Source organism: Gorilla gorilla, chromosome 20 (assembly GCF_029281585.2).
Source record: "Gorilla gorilla gorilla isolate KB3781 chromosome 20, NHGRI_mGorGor1-v2.1_pri, whole genome shotgun sequence".
Classification (NCBI taxonomy): domain Eukaryota; kingdom Metazoa; phylum Chordata; class Mammalia; order Primates; family Hominidae; genus Gorilla; species Gorilla gorilla.
In genome coordinates this window covers 15,785,771-15,808,946 of record NC_073244.2, presented here as the reverse complement: position 1 = coordinate 15,808,946, position 23,176 = coordinate 15,785,771, and the positions used below count along the sequence as shown (strand labels likewise).

The window sequence follows — 23,176 nt, the reverse complement described above, 5'->3', positions numbered from 1 at the left end:
CGTCTCTACTAAAAATACAAAAATTAGCTGGGCATGGTGGCGTGCACCTGTAGTCTCAGCTACTCGGGAGGCTGAGGCAGGAGAATCATTTGAACCCAGGAGGCGGAGGTTGCAGTGAGCCAAGATAGGCCACTGCACTCCAGCCTGGCAGCAGAGTGAGACTCCATCTCAAAAAAGAAAAAAAAAAAAGGACACTTGCACACACGTTTATAGCCCACAATTTGCAACTGTAAAAATATGGAACCAGTCTCAATGCCCATCAACTAATAAGGGAATAACAAAAATGTGGTATATATACACCACAGAATACCACTCAGCTATAAAAAGCAAGAAAGTCATAGCATTCTGAGCAACCTGGATAGAGACTATTATTCTAAGTGAAGTAACTCAGGAATGGAAAACCATATATATGTTCTCACTTATAAGTGGGAACTAAGCTATAAGGATGCAAAGGCATAAGAATGATATAATGAACTTTGGGTGGGCACAGTGGCTCACGCCCGTTATCCCAGCACTTTGGGAGGCTGAAGTGGGTGGATCACTTGAGGCCAGCAGTTCAAGACCAGCCTGGCCAATGTGGGAAAACCCCATATCTACTAAAAATACAAAAATTAGCCAAGCATGGTGGCGCATGTCTGTAATCTCAGTTACTCAGGAGGCTGAGGCAAGAGAACTGCTTGAACCTGGGAGGCGGAGGTTGCCAAGATCATGTCACTACACTCCAGCCTGGGCAACAGAATGAGACTCCATCTCAAAAAGAAAAAACAAAACAAAGCAAAAAAGGATAGAAAGAAAGAATGCACTTTGGGGACTCTGGGGGAAGGGTGGGAGAAGGGTGAGGGATAAAAGTGGATAAAAAACTACACATTGGGTACATTGTACACTGCTCGGATGATGGGTGCACCAAAATCCCAGAAATCACCACTAAAGAACTTCTCCATGTAACCCAAAACCACCTGTTTCCCAAAGGCTATTGAAATAAAAAATAAATAAATAAATAAACCTTTTTCCATTTTGGTTTACATTGATATTCTTTTTCTAGGTTTTATTTTTTGAGCTGGGGATTTATTTTTTATTCTTTTTTTTTTCTTTTTTGAGACAGTTGTGCTCAGTTGCCCAGGCTGAAGTGCCGTGGCGCCATCTCGGCTCACTGCAACCTCTGCCTCCCAGGTTCAAGTGATTCTCCTGCCTCAGCCTCCCGAGAAGCTGGGATTACAGGTGCGCACCACCACGCCCTGCTGGTTTTTGTATTTTTTAGTAGAAACCGGGTTTCACCATGTTGGCCAGGCTGGTCTTAAACTCCTGTCCTCAGGTGATCCGCCTGCCTCGGCCTCCCAAAATGCTGGGATTACAGGTGTGAGCCACTGCACCCAGCTATTCTCATTTTTATTGACAAAAGTGTTTAGGAATATGAATTTTCCTTTGACCACTGCTTAAAATGCGTCTTGTATTATCCAAAAAAGCCAAAAAAAAAAAAAAAAGAGAGAGAGAGAAAACCCAATATCCAACAACTAATGTTATGATACAGCCATACAATGGAATCTTATTTAGTAAAAAAAAATTAAGTACTGATACATGCTAATTGGATGAACCTTGAAAACACTGAATGAAACAAGCCAAACACCACGTGTTTTATATTCTAATTCTACAGGCAATATCTACAGTAGGCAATCTATACAGACAGAAAGATTAGCTGTTGCTTTGGACTCAGGGGGTGGTGGTAGGGCTGGATAAGCAGATTGGGTGATCATGGCTAGGGTACTGGGTTTATTTTTGTGGTCATGAAAATGTTCTAAAATTGATTGTGATGATCGACACACAAATATGTGAATATACAAAAAGCCACGAAACTGTACACTTTAAACAGGTTAATTGTATGCTATGATAATTGTATCACAACAAAACTAAAGGCCTAAAGAAGGAACTGAATGTATCAGAGGCATAGAGCATTTTATGGATTAACAGGTTAATCTTTTTTTTTTTTTTTTTTTGAGACAGAGTCTCACTCTGTCGCCCAGGCTGGAGTACTGTGGCATTGTATCAGCTCACTGCAACCTCAGTCTCCTAGGTTCAAGCAGTTCTCCTGCCTCAGCCTCTCGAGTAGCTGGGATTACAGGCGCCCACCACCACACCCGGCTATTTTTTAAAAAATATTTTTAGTAGAGATGGGGTTTCGGCATGTTGGCCAGGCTGGTCTCGAACTCCTGAACTCAGGTGTTCCGCCTGCCTCGGCTTCCCAAAGTGCTGGGATTACAGGCGTGAGCCACCGCTCCCAGCCCCATCAGGTTAATCTTCTAAACAGGGTGTCGCTGCTCTCGAACTCCTGGGCTCAAGCGATTCTCCCGCAGTAGCTAGGACTACAGCGGGCTTATCTTTGTAAATATGTTTATATCCCTGCAGAGGGTTGAAGAAACAAGGAGAAAATCCTGCAGAAAAGAATTTCCTAGGGTGGTGGCTCACGCCTATAATCCCAGCACTTTGGGAGGCCAAGGTGGAAGGATCACTGGAGCCCAGGAGTTCCAGATCAGCCTGGGTAACAAAGAGAGACCCTGTCTCTACAAAAAAATAAAAATAAAATAAAAATAAATTAGCCGGGCGTGGTGGCACACACCTGTGGTCCAAGCTACTTGGGAGGCCGAGGGGGGAGGACCCTTTAGGCTCAGGAGTTCGAGACCAGCCTAGGGAACACAGTGAGACCAAGTGTCTAGAAAAAGATAACTTAGCTGGGCGTGACGGGCGCAACTGTGGTCCAAGCTACTCCGGAGGCCGAGGCGGGAGGATCGCTTCAGCGCAGGAATTCCAGGCTGCAATGATCTATGACCGAGCCACTGCACTCCAGCCTAGGTGACAGACCGGAGCCTTATCTCAAAAAACTAAAAAGAGAAAGAAAAAAAGAAAAGAAAAGCACTTGATGAGCATCCCGCTGTCTGCAGTCGAAGCCTTGGGTGACGCCTCCACGCGTGCCCCGCCCACTGCGCCAGTCCCCGCCTCCAACCCGGCCTTTGGCGCTGGGTTTCCTGGTCCGGCGTCGTTCCCAATATCGACAGATTGATCTGGATCCTGGTCCACCTTGGATGCGAGAAAACGGGACTTTTCTGTACGCGTGTCGAAGAGGTGGCCCCAGCTCTTCTCTCAGCTTCACATCATCCTCCTTCCAAAGTTCTTGGGGCTCGGCCACTACACTTAATCCCGTGCGCAACCGGAAGCGGAAGTGCCAGCCGGTGCTCAGCTATACGTATTCCCCGCTCTCCAGCAGCTTCCTAGCTGGGTTTTCACCTCAGCCAGCGCTCATGCTCAACCTAGGCAGGGCGGGGCAGGAGGGCCTAGCGGGAGGCGGAGCGAGGGTTGGAGGGCGACGCCCCGGACGTCTGCTAGGTCTGAGACGCGCCGGCCTCCCGCTGCTGCTCCGGAGAAGCGGCGCCTCCTCCCCGCCAGGACCCCGAGGCGGGGGGTTCCCGCCTTCTCCTCTGAGCGCCTCTTCCCGCTGCGCCCGCATCAGTCTGGGCCTGGCCCAGGGTCCCCGGTGGAGACGTGTTTTTTTCTCCAACCACCGTGCCCCTCTGTTTAAAAGCAGCCAGTCAACCTTTGTGTCCTTTCTCCAGAAGGAAAAGCATCTCAGCTGTTGTGGAAAAGGGCCCCAGCGTCCTCTGGTCACCGACAGGGCGATTGCAGTGCGTTCCGGTGAGCCCTGGACGGAGGAGATGATCTGGCTGTGGGGGGGCATCGCTTATTGAAGTTTGCGAAATTGCTCAGCAGTTAAATGCTTTGTCAAGTGTGCAGGAGTTGTAGGTTTATAGAAATAAAAGCAAATATTGCCACAGTTATAAAGCAAAGTAGCAATACTCCGCTGTGTTTTTGAGATCAAAAGCAGCTGAACTTCCTAGGTCAGTACCTCCCAAAGAGCTTCAAAACGGAGGGGCTTCCAGGAAGTAGGATGCCGCCTTCATTATGCCAGTATCAGAAATTACAGTTGTATTAACTGTGAAAGAGACATGTTTTGATTCAGCGTTTTCCCCCTCGTATATATACATATTTTGAGATGGAGTTTCGCTCTTATTGCCCAGGCTGGAGTGCAATGGCGTGATCTAGGCTCACTGTAAACTCTGTCTCCTGGTCCAAGCGATTCTTCTGCCTCAGCATGCTGAGTAACTGGGATTACAGGCATGTGCCACCACGCCCGGCTAATTTTGCATTTTTAGTAGAGATGGGGTTTCACCATGTTGGTTGGGCTGGTCTTGAACTCCTGACCTCGTGATCCACCCTCCTCGGACTCCCAAAGTGCTGGAATTACAGGTATAAGCCACCGCGCCTGGCCTTCCCCCTCATATATTTTTATTTATTTATTTATGTTTTAAAGACAGGGTCTTGGTTTGTTGCCCAGGCTATCTGTAGATTGAATATTCTAAACCAAAGAGAATGTGAAAGGCCAGAATATTGAACACCTATTATATATCCTTGTTGTAGACTGATCATTTGTTAATATTTTGCATGTTTTCTGTTTCTTTGCATCTCTTGTGTAGATCAATGTGTATTGGCCGGGTGCGGTAACTTAAACGCCTGTAATCCTGGCACTTTGGGAGGCCGAGGTGGGCAGTTCACCTGAGGTTGGGAGTTCCAGACCAGCCCGACCAACATGGAGAAACCCTGTCTCTACTAAAAATACAAAACTAGCCAGGTGTGGTGGGGCACGCCTGTAATCTTAGCTACTTGGGAGGCTGAGGCAGGAGAATCGCTTGAATCCGGGAGGCAGAGGTTGTGGTGAGCTGAGATCGTGGCAATGCACTCCAGCCTGGGCAACAAGAGCAAAACACTGTCTAAATAAATAAATAAATAAATAAATAAATAAAACTAGGCCGGGCACAGTGGCTCACCCCTGTAATCCCAGCACTTTGGGAAGCAGAAGCAGGAGGAGCCACTGAAGCTATGAGTTTGAGACAAGCTGGGGCAACATAGTGAGACCCCATCTCTACAAAAAAAAATAAAATAAATAAAAGCATAACTAAAGTCGGTGACAATATCAAGTCTTCTTTAAGATGTGCATGCATCGCTGATGAGAACACTTGTTTTTTTTTTTTTTTTGAGACAGAGTCTTGCTCTGTTGCCAGGCTGGAGTGCAGTGGCATGATCTCGGCTCACTGCAACCTCCACCTCCCGGGTTCAAGCGCTTCTCCTGCCTTGGCCTCCCGAGTAGCTGGAACTACAGGTGCGCGCCACCATGCCCAGCTAATTTTTGTATTTTTAGTAGAGATGGGGTTTCACCATGTTGGCCAGGATGGTCTCCATCTCTTGACCTTGTGATCCACTCACCTCGGCCTACCAAAGTGCTGGGATTACAGGCGTGAGCCACCATGCCCGGCTACATTTTTAAACAGTATCAACTAAATATGGACTTGGTGATGCAACATGCATACGTGTGCCAGGCTAAATGTAAAAGTTACTTATCACATTATTTGAAATAGCCTAAATTAGAAACAACCCAAATGTGGATCCACAGAATGGATGAATTGTGGCATATTTCTGTGGCTTTTTTTGTGTGTATGTGTGACAGAGTCTTGCTCTGTCACCAGGCTGGAGTGCAGTGGTGCAATCTTGGCTCATTGTAATTTCTGTCTTCCTGGTTCAAGTGATTCTCTTGCCTTAGCCTCCCGAGTAGCTGGGATTACAGGTGTGAGCCACCCATTTTTCTTTGTATTTTTAGTAGAGATGGGGTTTCACCATGTTGACCAGGCTGATCTTGAACTGCTGACCTCAAGCGATCTGCCCACCTCGGCCTCCCAAAGTGCTGGGATTACAGGCATGAGCCACCATGCCCAGCCTCTGTGGCATATTCTTCAGCAAAGATATGAACCAAATCACAGGTGGATGAACACAACAACTTGGGTGCACCTCACCAGCATAATGCTGACTGAAAGAAGCCAGACACAAAAGTATTCTTACTGTCTGATAGTTGCTAGGCAAAGTCAACTAGAGTATTTTTTCTTTTATTCTTTGTTTTCATATATGTGTATATATATATTTATTTGTTTGTTTATTTATTTATTTAATAAAGAGACTTGGTCTCACTATATTGCCCAGGATGGTCTCTAACTCCTGGCCTCAAGCCATCCTCCTACTTCAACCTCCCAAAGTGTTAGGATTACAGGCTTGAGCCACCCCCTGGACAATTAGAGTATTAAGTGTCAGAATAGTATTACAATTGGGAGGCATGCCATGGAAAAGACTATGTCTGCAATGCAGAGTATGGAAATGCTTTATTTTTTTGTTTGTTTGTTTGTTTTGAGATGGAGTCTTGCTCTGTCACCCAGGCTGGAGTGCAGTGGTGCAATCTCGGCTCACTGCAAGCTCTGCCACCTGGGTTCATGCTATTCTGCTTCCTCAGCCTCCCCAGCAGCTGGGACTACAGGCACATGCCACCATGCCCAGCTAATTTTTTTGTAGCTTTAGTAGAGACGGGGTTTCACTGTGTTAGCCAGGATGGTCTCGATCTCCTAACCTCGTGATCCACCCACCTTGGCCTCCCGAAGTGCTGGGATTACAGGTGTCAGCCACCGTGCCTGGCCTACTTTTTTGTTTTTTAAGATGGAGTCGCACTCTGTCACCCAGGCTGGAGTGCAGTGGCATGGTGTCGGCTCACCGAAATCTCCACCTCCCAGGTTACAGTGATTCCCCCACCTCAGCCTGCTGAGTAGCTAGGATTACAGGCATGCACCACCACACCTGGCTGGCTTTTTTGGATTTTTAGTAGAGACAGAGTTTCACCCTGTTGGCCAGGCTGGTCTCAAACTCCTGACCTCAAGTGATTTGCCTACCTTGGCCTCCCAAAGTGCTGGGATTACAGGCATGAGCCACCATGCCCAGCCTGAAATACTTTTTCTTTGATGTATCCAACTGACATGCCATTATTCTTTTCCAAAGGTCATTTTTTCTAGGACACTTTCTGTCTTCATGACAGGAACATCGAGAAGCCAAGGCTGGTGGCTGGGTTACGGATGGATTACTGATGGATTCTTCTCAGGCAAGTGGAAAGCAGACCTAACTTCAAAATGTTATGCTTGTAGCCATCATCGGTAGCCTTACCTTGTTATCATGTATTCAAGCATCTTAAAGAAATGATGGTCCTGCTCAGGAAATAACTCCCCAGGTAAATTTCTCTAGGAACCAAGCCATCTCAGGTTGTACAGAGATTGCAATGGAAGTGTATTGTGGGATCTAGCCAGCAGCCCACAGTGCAGCGGGGCTCTCTCTTTGTTCCCAGGCAGATTGGCAGGTTGAGAAATAATAGACACACACAAGATAGTGAAAGCTGGGTCCAGGGGGGTCGCCGCCTTCTGGTCCCACAGTGCCAACAATGCACTGGATATACCAGCAGTTATTATTAATCTTAGTGAGGGCGGGGGTAGGTTAGTGAGGGATTTAGGGTCATTTGATTATGAGGTGAGATGGTCACATGGGGATTAAGTAATTCTTTAACATAACATTTGTATGTAGAAGTACAGTACATATGTATGTAGAAGTATAGTATACAGAGACAAGAATTTACAATATAGTGTGTGTGTCAGTAATTTCTAACAGAGCCTTAAAACAGAAACACAATCTTTCCATAACCTATGATTAGCAAGATATTAATCAGCAATAACAATTGCCACAAAAGCTGGTTAGAAACAATACATGGAAACAGGATGTGAAGCTAGACAACAGGTTAGACCAGAAATTCTCAGAAGGGAGTATGCCTTAACTTTAAAGAGGCCTACAAGAGCTGTGGCAAGATGAGGGCATTTATCCATATGGACAGGCACCCCCCCATGCATCTGTTTATAGGCTCTCCACAAGGGTCACATTCCATTCCCAGAGCTATGAACATTTGCTTTTCTGGGATAGGAATCTTGGTGACGTGAAACCTCCCTGACTGCACGTCCATTCATAGGCTCTGTGCAGGGGGAAGCACATCACGCACTGTTGGCTCGTTCTGGCAGTCCAACCTGGCATTGTCTTTACACAATCCTGCATGCAATTTTGTATTTACAATAATCAGGAGCATTTCATCTTTTATTCTGTAGCAATAGTTTCAGTGGGTCTCCCTACAGAAATGATTATTTTATCTCAATGTTTACTAATTCTTTCTGATCCTCAATCATGCTTGTTGGCTCATTGTTTTGCTGAGTGTTATGACAGATTGTAAGAAGGGGATGGAGATGTCTAATCTGAAGGAATTTGTGTGTCACTGTGGAGATAATTCATTTGTTATTAGATTTTACATAGTGCTGCAACATATTCAGTGCAGACTGCAACTATAAATAGAGGAGGACTAAGGCCAGAAGAGCCCATTGTAAAGCTGTAGGAAGATCAGTTTAGTCATGTTTCAGTGATGCTGATAAGTCCATGTGACTGGATGCCATTGCAAGACAATATCTATATAGAGGAGAAGAGGCCTGAGGCTTGGGAGTACTGCAGGCTTCTAGTCTTCCTTAGTCCTTCATGCATTTTTCTCAGAACATCAAAGGAGATGGTACTTAGCTGAAGCTGGCATGTATTTAATGGTTTAGCACTTAGTGACCTTTGAGGATGTGGCTGTGGACTTTACCCAGGAGGAGTGGACTTTGTTGGATCAAGCCCAGAGAGATCTCTACAGAGATGTGATGTTGGAGAACTACAAGAATCTCATTATACTAGGTAAAACTGGCATCATTTCTTCACTGACCCCTTTAGGAAATCAATGTTTCTTAAATGTTTGCTGTCAAATGAGGGTACTGTAATAAGCAAGACAGGCATGGACCTTGGCCAGTGGACATTCCTTTTTTTTTTTTTTTTTATTTTTGAGACACAGTCTGGCTCTATTGCCCAGGCAGGAGTGCAGTGGCATAAGTCTCTGCTTACTGCAAAGCCCCCCCTCCTGGATTCAAGTGATTCTCCTGCCTCAGCCTCCCAAGTAGCTGGGATTACAGGTGTGCACCACCATGGCCAGCTAATTTTTGTATTTTTAGTGGAGACAGGGTTTCACCATGTTGGCCAGGCTGGTCTCAAACTCTGACCTCAGGTGATCCGCCTGCTTTGGCCTCCCAAAGTGCTAGGATTACAGGCGTGAGCCACCATGCATGGCCTGGGCATTACTTTATAGAACAAGCTTGTAAACTTTCTTAAAGCATTATGAGATTTATGCACAGACCTGTTTTTTTGTTTATTTGTTGTAGCTCATCAGCGATCGTTAGTGTTAGTGTATTTTATATGTGGTCCAAGGCCATTCTTCTTCCAGTGTGGCCTACGGAAGCCAAAAGATTGGACACCCCTGGTGTAGAGGATTCCCCATGAAAATAAAGATTTAAGTAAATGAGTTTATTTCATGTATGGATTAAAAACTTTAAGACTTTAAATGTGTATGAAGTTGGACTTGGTTTTCCAGGCTCAAGCAATTCTTCCGCCTCAACCTTCTGAGTAGCTGGGACCACAGACCCATGCCAACATGCCCTGCTAATTTTTGTATTTTTAGTAGAGAGGAAGTTTCACCACGTTGGCCAGGCTGGTCTTGAACTCCTAACCTCAAGTGATCTGCCTGCCTTGGCTTCCCAAAGTGCTGAGGTATGAGGCATGAGCCATTATACCCGGGCAACATTTTTGTTATTTTAAAAATAGTTTTAGTGCACGTATTGGAAATGTTATATGATTAGTTTGCTGTTTGTAAAGTTACACTTGACCATCTTTAGAATCCCCGAAGGCAAAAGTATTGGTTCCCCATTCAAGGACATGGTGTTATGTCTTGCATGGGCCTCTTCTTTTGTGCATTTTTCCCTCCAGCAGGGTCTGAATTATGCAAACTTAGTCTCATGTCCGGATTGGAACAAATGGAAGAGCTGAGGACAGGAGTGACAGGAGTTCTGCAGGGTGAGTTCATAAGCAGATATGGTATTATGGCACTGCTGTGCCAGCCTGGGAGACATGCAGTACATTGGAAATGTTACTTTGCGAACTTCTCAGGGTATACTCTTCTTCCTGAGAAGGCTGAGGCCATTTGGTTTCCTTAGATACTTTCAACTCCCCTCATCTTTAAATTTCCATTGATCTTCTCAACCTCTTTTCTGTTCTCAGAAAGGTTTGTCTGCCTTATTTGAAAATTCCATCTTATGCATGTAGGTCCTTTGCCAATACCTTCTTATATTGCTTTCTTTATTCTCCCATCTTTTTGCTTACTACCAGCCTCAGTTTTCTGCATATTATTACTTGGATAATAAGTAATACAGGTTTTTTGTTTCTTTTTTTTTTTTTTTTGAGATGGAGTCTCACACTGTCGCACTGGCTGGTGTGCAGTGACACGATCTTGGCTCGCTGCAACCTCCACCTCCTGGGTTTAAGCAATTCTCCTGCCTCAGCCTCCCAAGTACCTAAGATTACAGGTGCCTGACACCACGCCCAACTAATTTTTTGTATTTTTGTAGAGATGGGATTTCACTATGTTGGCCAGGCTGTTCTCGAACTCCTGACCTTGTGATTCACCTGCCTCAGCCTCCTAAAGTGCTGGCATTACAGGTGTAGGGATAGTTTTGACACCATATCTTTACCATTGCAAAACTTCTGACATAGCCAAACTCTTTATAGTCCATCTTTCCATTTGCTTCACTCTTTTTTTATCATGTTTTATGCATGTTTAGAAAAATATAGAAATGTGCTATATACTTTTTTTAGGTAAAATATACAAAAATTTACCATTTTAGTGTTGTGTAGCTATCGGCTCTTTTTAGTTTCAAAGCATTTCTTTTTTTTTGTTTATTTGTTTGAGACAGAGTCTCTCTCTGTTGCCCAGGATAGAGTCCAGTGGAGCCATCTTGGCTCACTGCAACCTCCATCAGTTTCCTGGCTTCAAGTGATTCTCCTGCCTCAGCCTTCTGAGTAGTTGGGACTACAGGCGTGCGCCACCACGCCTGGTGAATTTTTGTGTTTTTTGATAGAGATGGAGTTTCACCATGTTGGCCAGGCTGGTCTCGAACTCCTGACCTCAAGTGATCCACCTGCCTCCGTCTCCCAAAGTGTTGGGATTACAGGCATGAGCCAGTGTGCTTGGCCTAGTTTCAAAGCATTACCATCACACCAAAAGGAAACCATATACCCATCAAGCAGTCACTCCCCACTCACCCTACAGAGACTAATTTGCTTTCTCTCTCTATGAATTTACCCTTTCTGTATATCTTATATAAATGGAATCATACAATGTAACCTTTTCTCTCTAGCTTCTTTCACTTAGCTATATATATATATATATATATATATATATATATATATATTTTTTTTTTTTTTTTTTTTTTTTTTTTCTTTTTTGACACAGTCTCACTCTGTCACCCAGGCTGGAGTGCAATGGCATGATCTTGGCTCACTGCAACCTCTGCCTCCTGGTTTCAAGTGATTCTCGTGACTCAGCCACTTGAGTAGCTGGGATTACAGGTGCACACCACCATGTCTGGCCAATTTTTGTATTTTTAGTAGAGACAGCACTTCACCATGTTGGCCAGGCTGGTCTTGAACTCCTGAACTCAAGTGATCCACCTACCTTGACCTCCCAAAGTGCTGGGATTATAGGCACGAACCACCACACCCAGCCCAGCACAGTTGATTCTGATAGCTTTTCTGAACTCATTAGTCATATTGTGGTAGGAAAGAGCCCTGTAGTTCTTCACTCTGCCACATTTGATTATGCTATGTCTGTTCCTTAGGCATTTTTTTTTTTTTGAGACGAAGTCTTGCTCTGTAGCCCAGGCTGGAGTGCAGTGGTGGATCTCACCTCACCGCAACCTCCACCTTCTGGGTTCAAGTGATTCTCCTGCCTCAGCCTCCCAAGTAGCTGGGATTACAGGCATGCACCACTGCACCTGGCTAATTTTTTGTATTTTTAGTAGAGACAGTGTTTCACCATGTTGGCCGGGCTGGTCTTGAACTCCTAACCTCAGGTAACCCACCTATCTAGGCCTCCCAAAGTGCTAGGATTACAGGTGTGAGCCACCACGCCCAGCCCCATAGGCTTTTAAATGACTTTATTCCACAATTTTTCTCCCAAGCTGCATTTTTCACTTTATTTCAGAATTGGATTTGCAACTCAAAACCAAAATCTCCCCACTGCTGCAAGATATTTCTGCAGAAAGATCACCAAATGGAGTACAATTGGTAAGATTTCCAAGGGATGAAATCTTCCACACTAGGACAAGAAGCACAATATTCACAAAAATTATATGAGGAAAATGGCATTTACCCAGAGAAAACAAAGTCTGAAGAGATTCTCTGAATATCATGAATGTGGGAAGCACTCTAAACTTACTACAAACATATTTCTTCTCAGAGATCTCACAAATAAACATCCACAAACATACAACTCAGCTATTCAGTTTTTGGTGCATAATTTATTTTACTTTATTATTATTTTTGAGACAAGGTCTTACTCTGTTGCTCAGGCTGGTGTGCAGTGGTGCAGTCTTGGCTCACTGCAACCTCTGTTTCCTGGGCTCAAATGATCCTCCAGCCTCAGCCTCCTGAATAGCTGAGACTACAGGCATGAGCCACCATGCCTGGCTGATTTTTTTTTTTTTTTGTAGAGATGGGGTTTCACCATTTTGTCCAGGCTGGTCTCAAACTCCTGAGCTCAAAGCAATCCACCTGCCTTGGCCTCCCAAAGTGCTGGGATTACAGGCATGAGCCACTGTGCCCAGCCCATAATTTAGTCTAAATAATTCTCAGATGTATTGTGGCTAATGCCTGTAATCCCAGCACTTTGGGAGGCCAAAGTGGGCAGACCACTTGAGGCCAGGAGTTGGAGACCAGCCTGGTCAACATGGCAAAAATCTGTGTTTACTAAAAATACAAAAATTAGCTGGGCATAGTGGCACATGCCTGTAATCCTAGCTACTTGGGAGGCTGAGGCCTGAGAATCCCTTGAACTGGGAGGCAGAGATTGCTGTGAGTCAAGATCGTGCCACTGCACTTCAGCCTGGGCGACAGAGTGAGAATCTTTCTTAAATAAATAAATAAATAAATAAATATCAGACAGATTGTCTAAGAAGCTCTGTGAATGCAGAGAATATAGGCAGGCTGGTGGCCTCATTGTCCTATTACTCAACTCAAAAATGGGGCTGGAACTCCGTACATATAATGGATATGTTAAAATGTTTAAATATATTTCCAATGCATAGATATTGTGATTGGGGAGAAATTCTGTTACCATACTGAATGTGAGAAATTCTTTATTCATCTTTTATATCTCAACAGGAGAGAAGCAATACTGCAGAGAAACTGTATGACTCTAACCATTCTGGAAAAGTCTTCAATGAACACCCATTTCTTATGACTCACATGATAACTCACATTGGAGAGAAAACTTCTGAGGATAATCAGAGTGGAAAAGCCTTAAGAAAGAACTTTCCTCATAGTTTTTACAAGAAAAGTCATGCTGAGGGGAAAAAGCCTAAGTGTGTTAAACATGAAAAAGCCTTCAACCAGTTTCCAAATCTTACTAGGCAGAATAAAACTCACACACAAGAGAAATTGTGTGAATGCAAAGACTGTTGGAGAACTTTTCTTAATCAGTCATCCCTTAAGTTACATATAAGATCTCACAATGGAGACAAACACTATGTATGTAAGGAATGTGGGAAAGCCTTCAGTAATTCCTCACACCTTATAGGACATGGAAGAATTCACAGTGGAGAGAAGCCCTATGTCTGTAAAGAATGTGGTAAAGCTTTCACTCAATCCACAGGACTTAAATTACACATCAGAACTCACAGTGGAGAAAAACCATATAAATGTAAAGTGTGTGGGAAAGCCTTCACCCATTCTTCATACCTTACTGATCATACAAGAATTCACAGTGGAAAGAAGCCCTATGTATGTATGGAATGTGGAAAAGCCTTCACTAGATCCACAGGACTTATTTTACACATGCGAATTCACACTGGAGAAAAGCCATATGAATGTAAGGAGTGTGGAAAAGCTTTTATTCATTCCTCATACCTTACAAAACATGTAAGGATTCACAGTGGAGAGAAGCTGTATTTATGTAAGGAATGTGGGAAAGCTTTTACTCGTTCCTCAGGACTTATTTTACACATGAGAACACATACTGGAGAAAAGCCCTATGAATGTAAAGAATGTGGGAAAGCCTTTAATAATTCCTCAATGCTTAGTCAACATGTAAGGATTCACACTGGAGAGAAGCCATATGAATGCAAAGAATGTGGGAAAGCTTTCACTCAATCCTCAGGCCTTAGTACCCATTTAAGAACTCACACTGGAGAAAGGGCCTATGAATGTAAGGAATGTGGTAAAGCATTTGCTCGTTCCACAGATCTTAATATGCACATGTGAACGCACACAGGAGAAAAGCCTTATGCATGTAAAGAATGTGGGAAAGCCTTCAGGTATTCCACGTGCCTTAACGTTCACACACGAACTCACACTGGAGCAAAACCATATGAATGTAAGAAATGTGGGAAAAACTTCACTCAATCTTCAGCACTTGCTAAACATCTAAGAACTAAGGCATGTGAAAAAACCTGAAGTGTTCCTCAGATCTTAGTATTTACATCTAAACTCATCTGGAAAAAAATCATATGAAGGTAAAGAATATGAACAACCTTCACTGAATTTCCATATCTTATATAATAGGAATGAATTTAACATGGACACAAGTCCCAGTGATACAAGGAATAGGCAAGAGTAGTAATTCTTCACATCTTATAAAGTGTAAGAACTCACCTTTGGGAGAAAAATCTGGTTCTAAGACATGGTAAAGCCTTTGTTTCTTCCACTATTGTTTATTTTTCTTTTTTTTTTTTGAGACAGAGTCTCTCTCTGTCACCCAGGCTGGAGTACAGTGGCATGACCTTGGCCCACTGCAACTTCTGCCTCCTGGGTTCAAGGAATTCTCCCACCTCAACCTCCCGAGTAGCTGGGACTACAGGCATGTGCCACCATGCCCAGCTAACTTTTTGTATTTTTAGTAGAGACAAGGTTTCACCATGTTAGCCAGGATGGTCTCGATCTCCTGATCTCATGATCTGCCCACCTTGGCCTCCCAAAGTACTGGGATTACAGGCTTGAGCCACCACACCCAGCATATTGTTTATTTTTCATAACAAAAATTACTGTAAAAGCCAATTGAATGAAGGTAAGAATGAGAGATGGCCTTAAAATACTTCACAAACCTTCATAGCACTTCATAATCAACACTGGAGAAAAACCCTCTGTATGTAAGGAATGTGATAAAACATTTACTTAGTGCTCAGGACTTAGTATCCACATGAGAATTCACAGTGGTATAAAACCCTACAAATGTAAAGGCTACAAGATCTTCACTTATGCCTTTTAATAACTCAACATCAAAGAACTCACAGTGGGCAGATAGCCTATATAGGTAAGAAATCTGGGACAGCCTTCAGAAATTTCTGACAGTTTCAGGTATAAGAAACCTCATCAATTTAAGATGTGTTAAGAATTCTTCCAGTGTTACTAAGTCAGTCAACATGCATTGGAGAGAAACTCTATGAAGGTAAGATGTGGGAAATCTTTACTTCTGTCTCATGTGTTAATATTTGGTAATCTCAAAGAGGCCAGAAACATGAATGTTAGAAATATGGGAATGTCTTTATATATATATATACACACACACACACATATATATGCACACACACATACATACACTTATGTATGTATTATTTCATCCTTTAATTTAAATGATAATTCATACTGGAGAGAAATCTTGATAATACAGCATGAGGGAAATGTTGCATCCATTTTACAAGTCTTACTATACTTGTGAAAACCCACACTGCAAACAAGCTATATGAATGTGAAAATATGAGAATACGCTGGGCCTGGTGACTCATGCTTGTAATCCCAGCGCTTTAGGAGGCTGAGGTGGGCAGATCATTTGAGGTCAGGAGTTTGAGACCAGCCTGCCAACATGGTTAAACCTCATCTCTACTAAAAATACAAAAATTAGCCAAGTATGATGGCGGGTGCCTTTAATCCCAACTGCTTGGGAGGCTGAGGCAGGAGAATTGTGTGAACCCAGGAGACAGAGGTTGCAGTGAGCCAAGATTGTGCCACTGCACTCCAGCCTGGGTGACAGAGCAAAACTCCATCTCAAAAAAAAAAAAAAAAATCTGGTAATACTTTTAGCAGTACATATTCCTTAAGTGCCTCTGAAAATACTCACTAGAAGAATAAATTGTGAATCTGAGGAGTTATGGGAAGCTTTCAGATACTACTGTTACTGTACACAAGATCATACTAGAGGAGAAATTGAAATAAATGACATGAAAATGAGATTGCCTTTCAATGTGCCTTTCTGTGACGACTTGTCATGGACAGTAAATTTTCTGTGGTTGAAAAGTTTAATTGCTTTTAAAATTCCCCCTAAGTAGAATTTTTTCTATATTTAGTAAGAAGAGCATGTGGGAGGAGTGAGGACTGGACAGTGGACTGTACAGTGGATGTTAGGATGTTATATTTAATCCCCGTGGTCACCAGGCCATGCCTCTAATTCCAGCACTTTGGGAGGCTGAGGTGTGTGGATCACAAGGTCAAGAGATTGAAACCAGCCTGGCTAACATGGTGAAACCCCGTCTGTACTAAAAATACAAAAATTAGCTGGGTGTGGTGGTGCATGCCTGTAGTCCCAGCTACTTGAGAGGCTGAGGCAGGAGGATTGCTTGAACGTGGGAGGTGGAGGTTGCAGTGACTCGAGATCGCACCATTGGACTCTAGCCCGGGCAACAAGAGTGATACTCCGTCTCAAAAAAAGAAAAAAAAATCCCCATGGTAACTACATATAAAAATCAATGGAATATACACAAAATGAGACCAAAAAAAGATGTCATTAAAAAAACAAATCAACAAAAAAGGCAGTAATGTAGGAAATGAGGGACCAAAAAGCTGTAAGACATACAGAAAAAGAGTAACAAAGTGGCAAAATGAGTCTTTTTTATTGGTAATTATATGAAGGGTAAATGGGATAACTTCTCCAATCTAATGGCATAATTTGGCAAAATGGATTAAAATACACAATCCAACTGTATGTTGCCCTTTGCTTTTTTTTTTTTTTTAAGACAGAGTCTCGCTCTGTTGCCCAGGCTGGAGTGCAATGGCAAGATCCCGGCTCACTGCAACCTTCACCTCCTGGCTTCCAGAAATTCTCTCTGCCTCAGCCTCCTGAGTAGATGGGATTACAGGCACCCACCACCATGCCCAGCTAATTTTTGTAGTATTAGTAGAGACAGGGTTTTGCCATGTTGACCAGGCTGTCTAAAACTCCTGACTTCAGGTGATCTGCTCACCTCAGCCTCCCAAAGTGCTAGGATTACAGGCATGAGTCATCATGCCTGGCCATCCTTCGCTTTAGATCTAAAGACAAAAAAGGTTGAAAGTTAAATAATGGAAAAAGATCATTCCATGTAAATAGTAACCTAAAGAGAATTTGGCTGGATATACTAATATCAGACAAAGTAAACTTGAAGTCAAAAACTGATAGAAGAGAGACTGAATGACAGTATATACTGATAGAAGGTAAAATTCACCAAGAAGATAAAAAAATTATATGTATCAAACATCAGAGCTTAAAATACATGAAGTAAATATTGGCAAAATTAAAGGGAAAAATAGACAATTCTGCATAACAATTGGAGACGTCATTATACCACTTTCAATTTAATAGGTAGAACAGCCACCATAATATCAAGAAGGAAACAGGACAAGTACTATATAACAGTTGGCACAACCCACCCCACAACAGAAGAGAACACATTTTTCTCAAACATATGTGGAATAGTTTCCAGGAGAAACCATATGTTAGGCCACAAAACAAATCTTAATGAAATGTAAAAGACTGAAACACAAAGTACCATTTCAAGTCACATAGAATGAAACAAGAAATGAAAAACAAGGAAAACTGGAAAATTCACAAATACATTTTATTGTAAGCAACACACTCGTGATCTATCAATGGGTGAAGCAAGAATTCACAAGGTAAATTAGAAAACATCTTGAGACAAATGAAAACAAAGACATGGCATACCAAAATTTATGAGATGTTGCCATGGTCTAAATTTTGTCTCCTAGGCCAGGCACGGTGGCTCACGCCTGTAATCCCAGCACTTTGGGAGGCCAAGGTGGGTGGATCACAAGGTCAGGAGATTGAGACCATCCTGGCTAACGTGGTGAAACCCTGTCTCTACTTAAAAAAAAAAAAAAAAATCAGCCCAGTGTGGTGGTGGGTGCCTGTAGTCCCAGTTATCCAGGAGGCTGAGGCAGGAGAATGGTGTGAACCTGGGAGGCAGAGCTTGCAGTGAGCCAAGATCACACCACTGCATTCCAGCCTGGGTGACAGAGTGAGACTCCATCTCAAATAAATAAATAAATAAATAAATAAATTTTGTCTCCTCAACTTGCATATGTTGACATCTTAACTCCCAAAGTGATTGTATTAGGAGCTGGGAATTTTGGGACATGATGAAGTCATGAGGGCTCTGCAGAATGGGATTACCCCCCTCATGGAAGACACCCCAAAGATATTTCATGCCACTTCTACTGTATTTGGTTACTTCAAGAAGATGGCTGTCTGTGAACCAGGAAAAGGGCCCTCACCTGACACTGAATCTGACTGTACCTTGAGCTTTGACCTAATCTCCAGAACTCAGAGAAATAAATTTATGTTGTTTATTAACCACCAGTCTATGGTATTTTGTTATAGCAGCCTGAATGGACAGATACAGTGAAAGTAGTGAAAAGAAGGCAACTCATAGTGTAACTACTCAAATTCAAAAAGAAGAAAGATCTCAAAGATTAAGCCAAGGAATGTTTCACAGAATTCAGCCTAAAAAGAAAAGTGCTGGAAAGGATGAAAATTAAATAATGTATGAGATAAGCAAAAAGCTTCAATATCCAGCTACAAGGCATTCTAGAATGAGAGAATAGAAAAAAAAAAAAGGGAAATAATTGAAAGAAGCAATAAGAATTTTTTTTTTTTTGGGATGAAGTCTCACTTTGTTCCCCAGGCTGGAATGCAGTGGAACAATCTCCACTCACTGCAACCTCCACCTCCCAGGTTCAAGTGATTCTTCTGCTTCAGCCTCCGGAGTAGCTGGGACCACCACGCTCAGCTAATTTTGTGTATTTTTTTTTTTGTAGAGACGAGGTTTCATCATGGTGTCCAGGCTGGTGTCAAACTCCTGACTTCAGGTGATCCACCCACCTTGGCCTCCCAAAGTGCTGGAATTACAGACGTGAGCCACCACACCCGCCTTTGAAATACTGTTTCTAAAAGGTATATGGAAGAACAATAGGCAAGGATAATCAAGACCCAGCTGATAAAAAAGGTGGAAGAACTTGCCCTAATGAATATCAAGATTAAAACTATAGTAATTAAGATGCTGTTGCATTGTACACAGACAACTAGACTATTGGTACAAAATAGTCTGGAAATAGTCACGTGTATTAGTCTGTTCTTGAGTTGTTATAAAGAAATACCTGGCTGGTCATGGTGACTCATGCATGTAATCCCAGCACTTTGGGAGGTGATCCACCCACCTCGGCCTCCGAAGTGCTGGGATTACAGGCATGAGCCACTGCACCCCGCAAGATCTCATTTTACAGTAATGTTACATGCATCCGTATAAGAGACCACCTGAGCAGGCTTAGTGTGAGCAACAAGGCTGTTTATTCACTAGGGTACAAGTGGGCTGAGTTTGAGAAAGGAGTCAGTGAAGATGGTGGGATTATCATTGGTTCTTATAGATTTGGGATAGGCGGTGGAGTTAGGAGCGACTTTTTTTGTGGGCAGGGGATGGATGTTATGAAGTACATTCTCAAGAGTGGGGAGGATGTTACAGAGTACATTCACAAGGGTGGGGAGGATGTCTTGTCCCAAAGGCAGGGAGGAATGTTACAAAGTGCATTCACAAGGGCGGGGAGGATGTTACAAAGTACATTCACAAGGGCGCGGAGGGTGTATTGTCACAAGGGATGGGAGGAATGTTACAAAGTACATTCAGAAGAGCAGGGAGGGTGTTGCAAATTACATTCACAAGGGTGGGGAGGAATGTTACAACGTACATTCACAGGACAAGGAATATCACAAAGTACATTATCACAAGGGTGGGGGAATGTCACAATGGTTTGACCATGGTGCGGCCAGCTCAGAGGACCTTACATTCCTGTTTTTTTATGTTAATAAGAAATAAAAATAATAAATAAAATAAGAATAGTGAAAACTTGGGGTGAAATTTTGGGGCTATATGGAGGAGTGATGGGTGACGTTTCTCAGGGCTGCTTTGAGCAGCATTAGCGGTGGTGTGGGAACCTAAAGTGGGAGAGATTCGACTGAAGTAAGATTTTGGGGTAAGGGGTGATATTGTGGGGTTGTTAAAAGCAGCATTTGTTGTATAGAGTGATTAGTGATAGCCTGGATGCAGTTTTGTAGGAATTGAGAGATTAATCAGAAGACACAAGGCCTCAATAAGAGAAGGAGGAAGACAGGTATTAGAGAACTAACGATTGGAAGACGCCAGGATACCCAGTTAGAGAGTGGCCAGGTGGGTCCAGCATAATTAGTTGCCTGACTAGCGAGGTTTTGAGCTCTGTTTTTGAGTTTTTTGACGTCATCATATACCAGGCCAGACTGATTAAAGTAAAACAAACACTCTTCATTAAGAAATATACAGAGTCCTCCTTTTTCAGCAGTGAGTAGATCGAGGCCTTGGCAGTTCTGGAGGACAACTGCAGCTAAAGTGTCAACCTGGGCTTGGAGGACAGATAAAGATTGTGATATATCTGTAATGCTAAACAGAGAAGTCATTAGAGAGGCTGCAGGATGGTGTGACAGAGGTTGAGATAGCTGCTATTCCAGTTCTAAGTGCAATAGTGAAGGCAGAAATTCCTAGACCCACAAGTAAAGGGATTAATGGGATGACTCTTTTTTGTCATGTTGGTGTCATGAGGGGGACAGGCAGTTGTTCGTTCCCGTTTGCAAACTGGATTTTGGGGGTAAGGAAGACTAGAGTACATGTGCCCATCCAGTTGGCAGGTGTACGTGGAAGAACCACAGAAAAATAAGAGACCTTGTGTCAGGCATAACTGGAAATGTAAAGTGAAAAGGTGAGAGGGTGTAGGGAAAGAGGAGTCCTGCACCCAAAATCCTAGAGATCCAGCAAGGGCAGCAGCCGTTAGAGGTTGTAATGGGGATTGATGGTGCAACTGCGTAGAGGGAAGGTTCAGTTCTCATGGTGTATAAGAAAGCACATAGTATCTGTGAGTATTCTTTCACTACTATTCATGGGGCTGGGTATAAGCAAGCAAGAGGAGGGGCCAGGAGGAGAGTCAAATGAGCAGGGCGAGGGTAGCCAAAGATGGAGTGAGATGCAGGGTAGGTGTCTTCCTAAGCATTAGTGACTGCCAATGTTTTTTAGTTTGTCAGTAATGATAGAGAGCTTATCAGTAATGTGAAGTTGGAATGCTCCCATCTGTTTGGTAGTGTGTGTGGCTTGGTCCTGGAGATAAAGAGTAAAGGAACATTTGGATGGTGGAAGGTTTCCTAAAGGGATTCCAGTAGGCTGTTTTTGGGAGAAGCATAAAGGAGCGGCAACAGGGATAGTTGTTTGTGTGGTTAGGGGTCCAAATATGGGGGGGAGTGGAATTGACATAAAGAGAAAGGTGCTGTAAGTAGATGCGGAGAAGTGTGGCCACTTTTTAATGTGAAATCTCTGGGGAGTTCTCACCAAATCTGTCTAGAAAGTAAAGAAGTTCCTCAGGTGGGTAAAGACAAGGGCTATTAAAGAAGGTTCAGAGGTGCAGGGAGACAGGAGAGGTAGCTCAGTAAGCCTGTAGAGCGGGGACGGCTGCATAAGAGCAGGAAGAAAGGGAAATGCATAGCCAACAATTTTTTACTAGAGAAGGATTGGAGGCAGTGAGGAGAGAGTGGGTGAGATTGATACTATGCTGGAGGTAACTAGGCAGAGGTAGAGAGTGACTGGAGAATAGGGGCAAGGATAAGAGTGAGTAGAAAAGTAAAAAAAAAAAAAAAAAAGAAGGACTTATTAGGATAGGAGAATTGGAATGTATCTTGCCACTGAAGATATTATATCCACTGCAAGAGAGTTAAGGGTGGCTATTTGAAGTAAAACCAGGAGATATCAGTTATGGTGATTTGGAGGAAAAGTGTAAACTGGTAAACTGGCAGCGTAAACAAGGGCAGGGCATTTACGAGTAGTTGGGAATGATGAATAGGTGTATGACTAGACAGAAGATAATAGGGATGACAAGTCTTGGGGGCACAGTCCAAGTAGTGGGGATGACTTCATAAAGCCCTGTTTCAAAAAGTAGGGTAAGGACGAATAGACCTAATAGAATGAAGGGATGTATTAGGTTTATAAGGGCTATTACTGTTCTTCAGAAATGCGAGTGAATTTAAGGGAAGTAGGGGAGAGTACTTGCGACTTCCAGGAGGAAGAAGAGAGATCAGGCTGGCTGGCTGACAGACACAGCTTTATTCTGGAATGGTGAACCCAATGGAGAGGGTCCTGCAGGTGGACGGGAGTTGGGGTACTATAGACGACTAAGCAGTCCATCGCGGTTGTAGAGTTTGAGGGATCAGATTCTTAACAACAACTGATCATCCAGCTAGGGTGTCTTCATATGGCTGGGAATCTGGAGTAGGCAAGAGAAGATTAGCAGCCTGGTGAATTTCCTGTCTAGCCTGCTGGAGGACTGGAAGATAGTCACCTAGAGGGCTGGTGTCTGGCACAAGGTGGGGGCCCAGCAAGAAGGTATGTCCATATAGTCAAATAGACTATACCCTGTAGCTTCTCGAGGACAAGCTGTAATTCTAACGAGGGCAAATGGTAAAAGTACTGTCCAGTCTTTTTTAAGTTGAAGGCTGAGCTTGGTGAGGTATGTTTTTAAAAGACCATTAGTTCTACCAAAACAGAGATATAGACCAATGGAACAAAATAGAGCCCTTGGAAATAATACCACACATCTACAACCATCTGATCTTTGACAAACCTGACAAAAACAAGAAATGGGGAAAGGATTCCCTATTTAATAAATGGTGCCAGTTAAACTGGCTAGCCATATGTAGAAAGCTGAAACTGGATCCCTTCCTTAAACCTTATACAAAAATCAGTTCGAGATGGATTAAAGACTTAAATAT

At 43.2% G+C, this 23,176-nt stretch overlaps 1 protein-coding gene across 14 annotated transcripts in view; it reads left to right on the top strand.

Moving 5' to 3' along the window:
* ZNF846 (zinc finger protein 846) overlaps positions 1-22,054 on the top strand; it is a 36,254-nt gene extending 14,200 nt beyond the window's left edge. For 2 of the 14 annotated variants that reach the window (XM_055371816.2, XM_055371815.2), the window contains exons 2-7: positions 6,916-7,015; positions 8,544-8,670; positions 9,790-9,876; positions 12,062-12,144; positions 13,240-13,945; positions 19,159-22,054. In XM_055371816.2, coding sequence (XP_055227791.1) covers positions 7,001-7,015; positions 8,544-8,670; positions 9,790-9,876; positions 12,062-12,144; positions 13,240-13,945; positions 19,159-19,160 — 1,020 coding nt within the window. In that variant the 5' untranslated portion in view covers positions 6,916-7,000 and the 3' untranslated portion in view covers positions 19,161-22,054. The other 12 variants (XM_055371808.2, XM_019016653.3, XM_055371810.1 and 9 more) reach the window with 10 other exon arrangements.
* Positions 22,055-23,176: the final 1,122 nt, after the last annotated feature.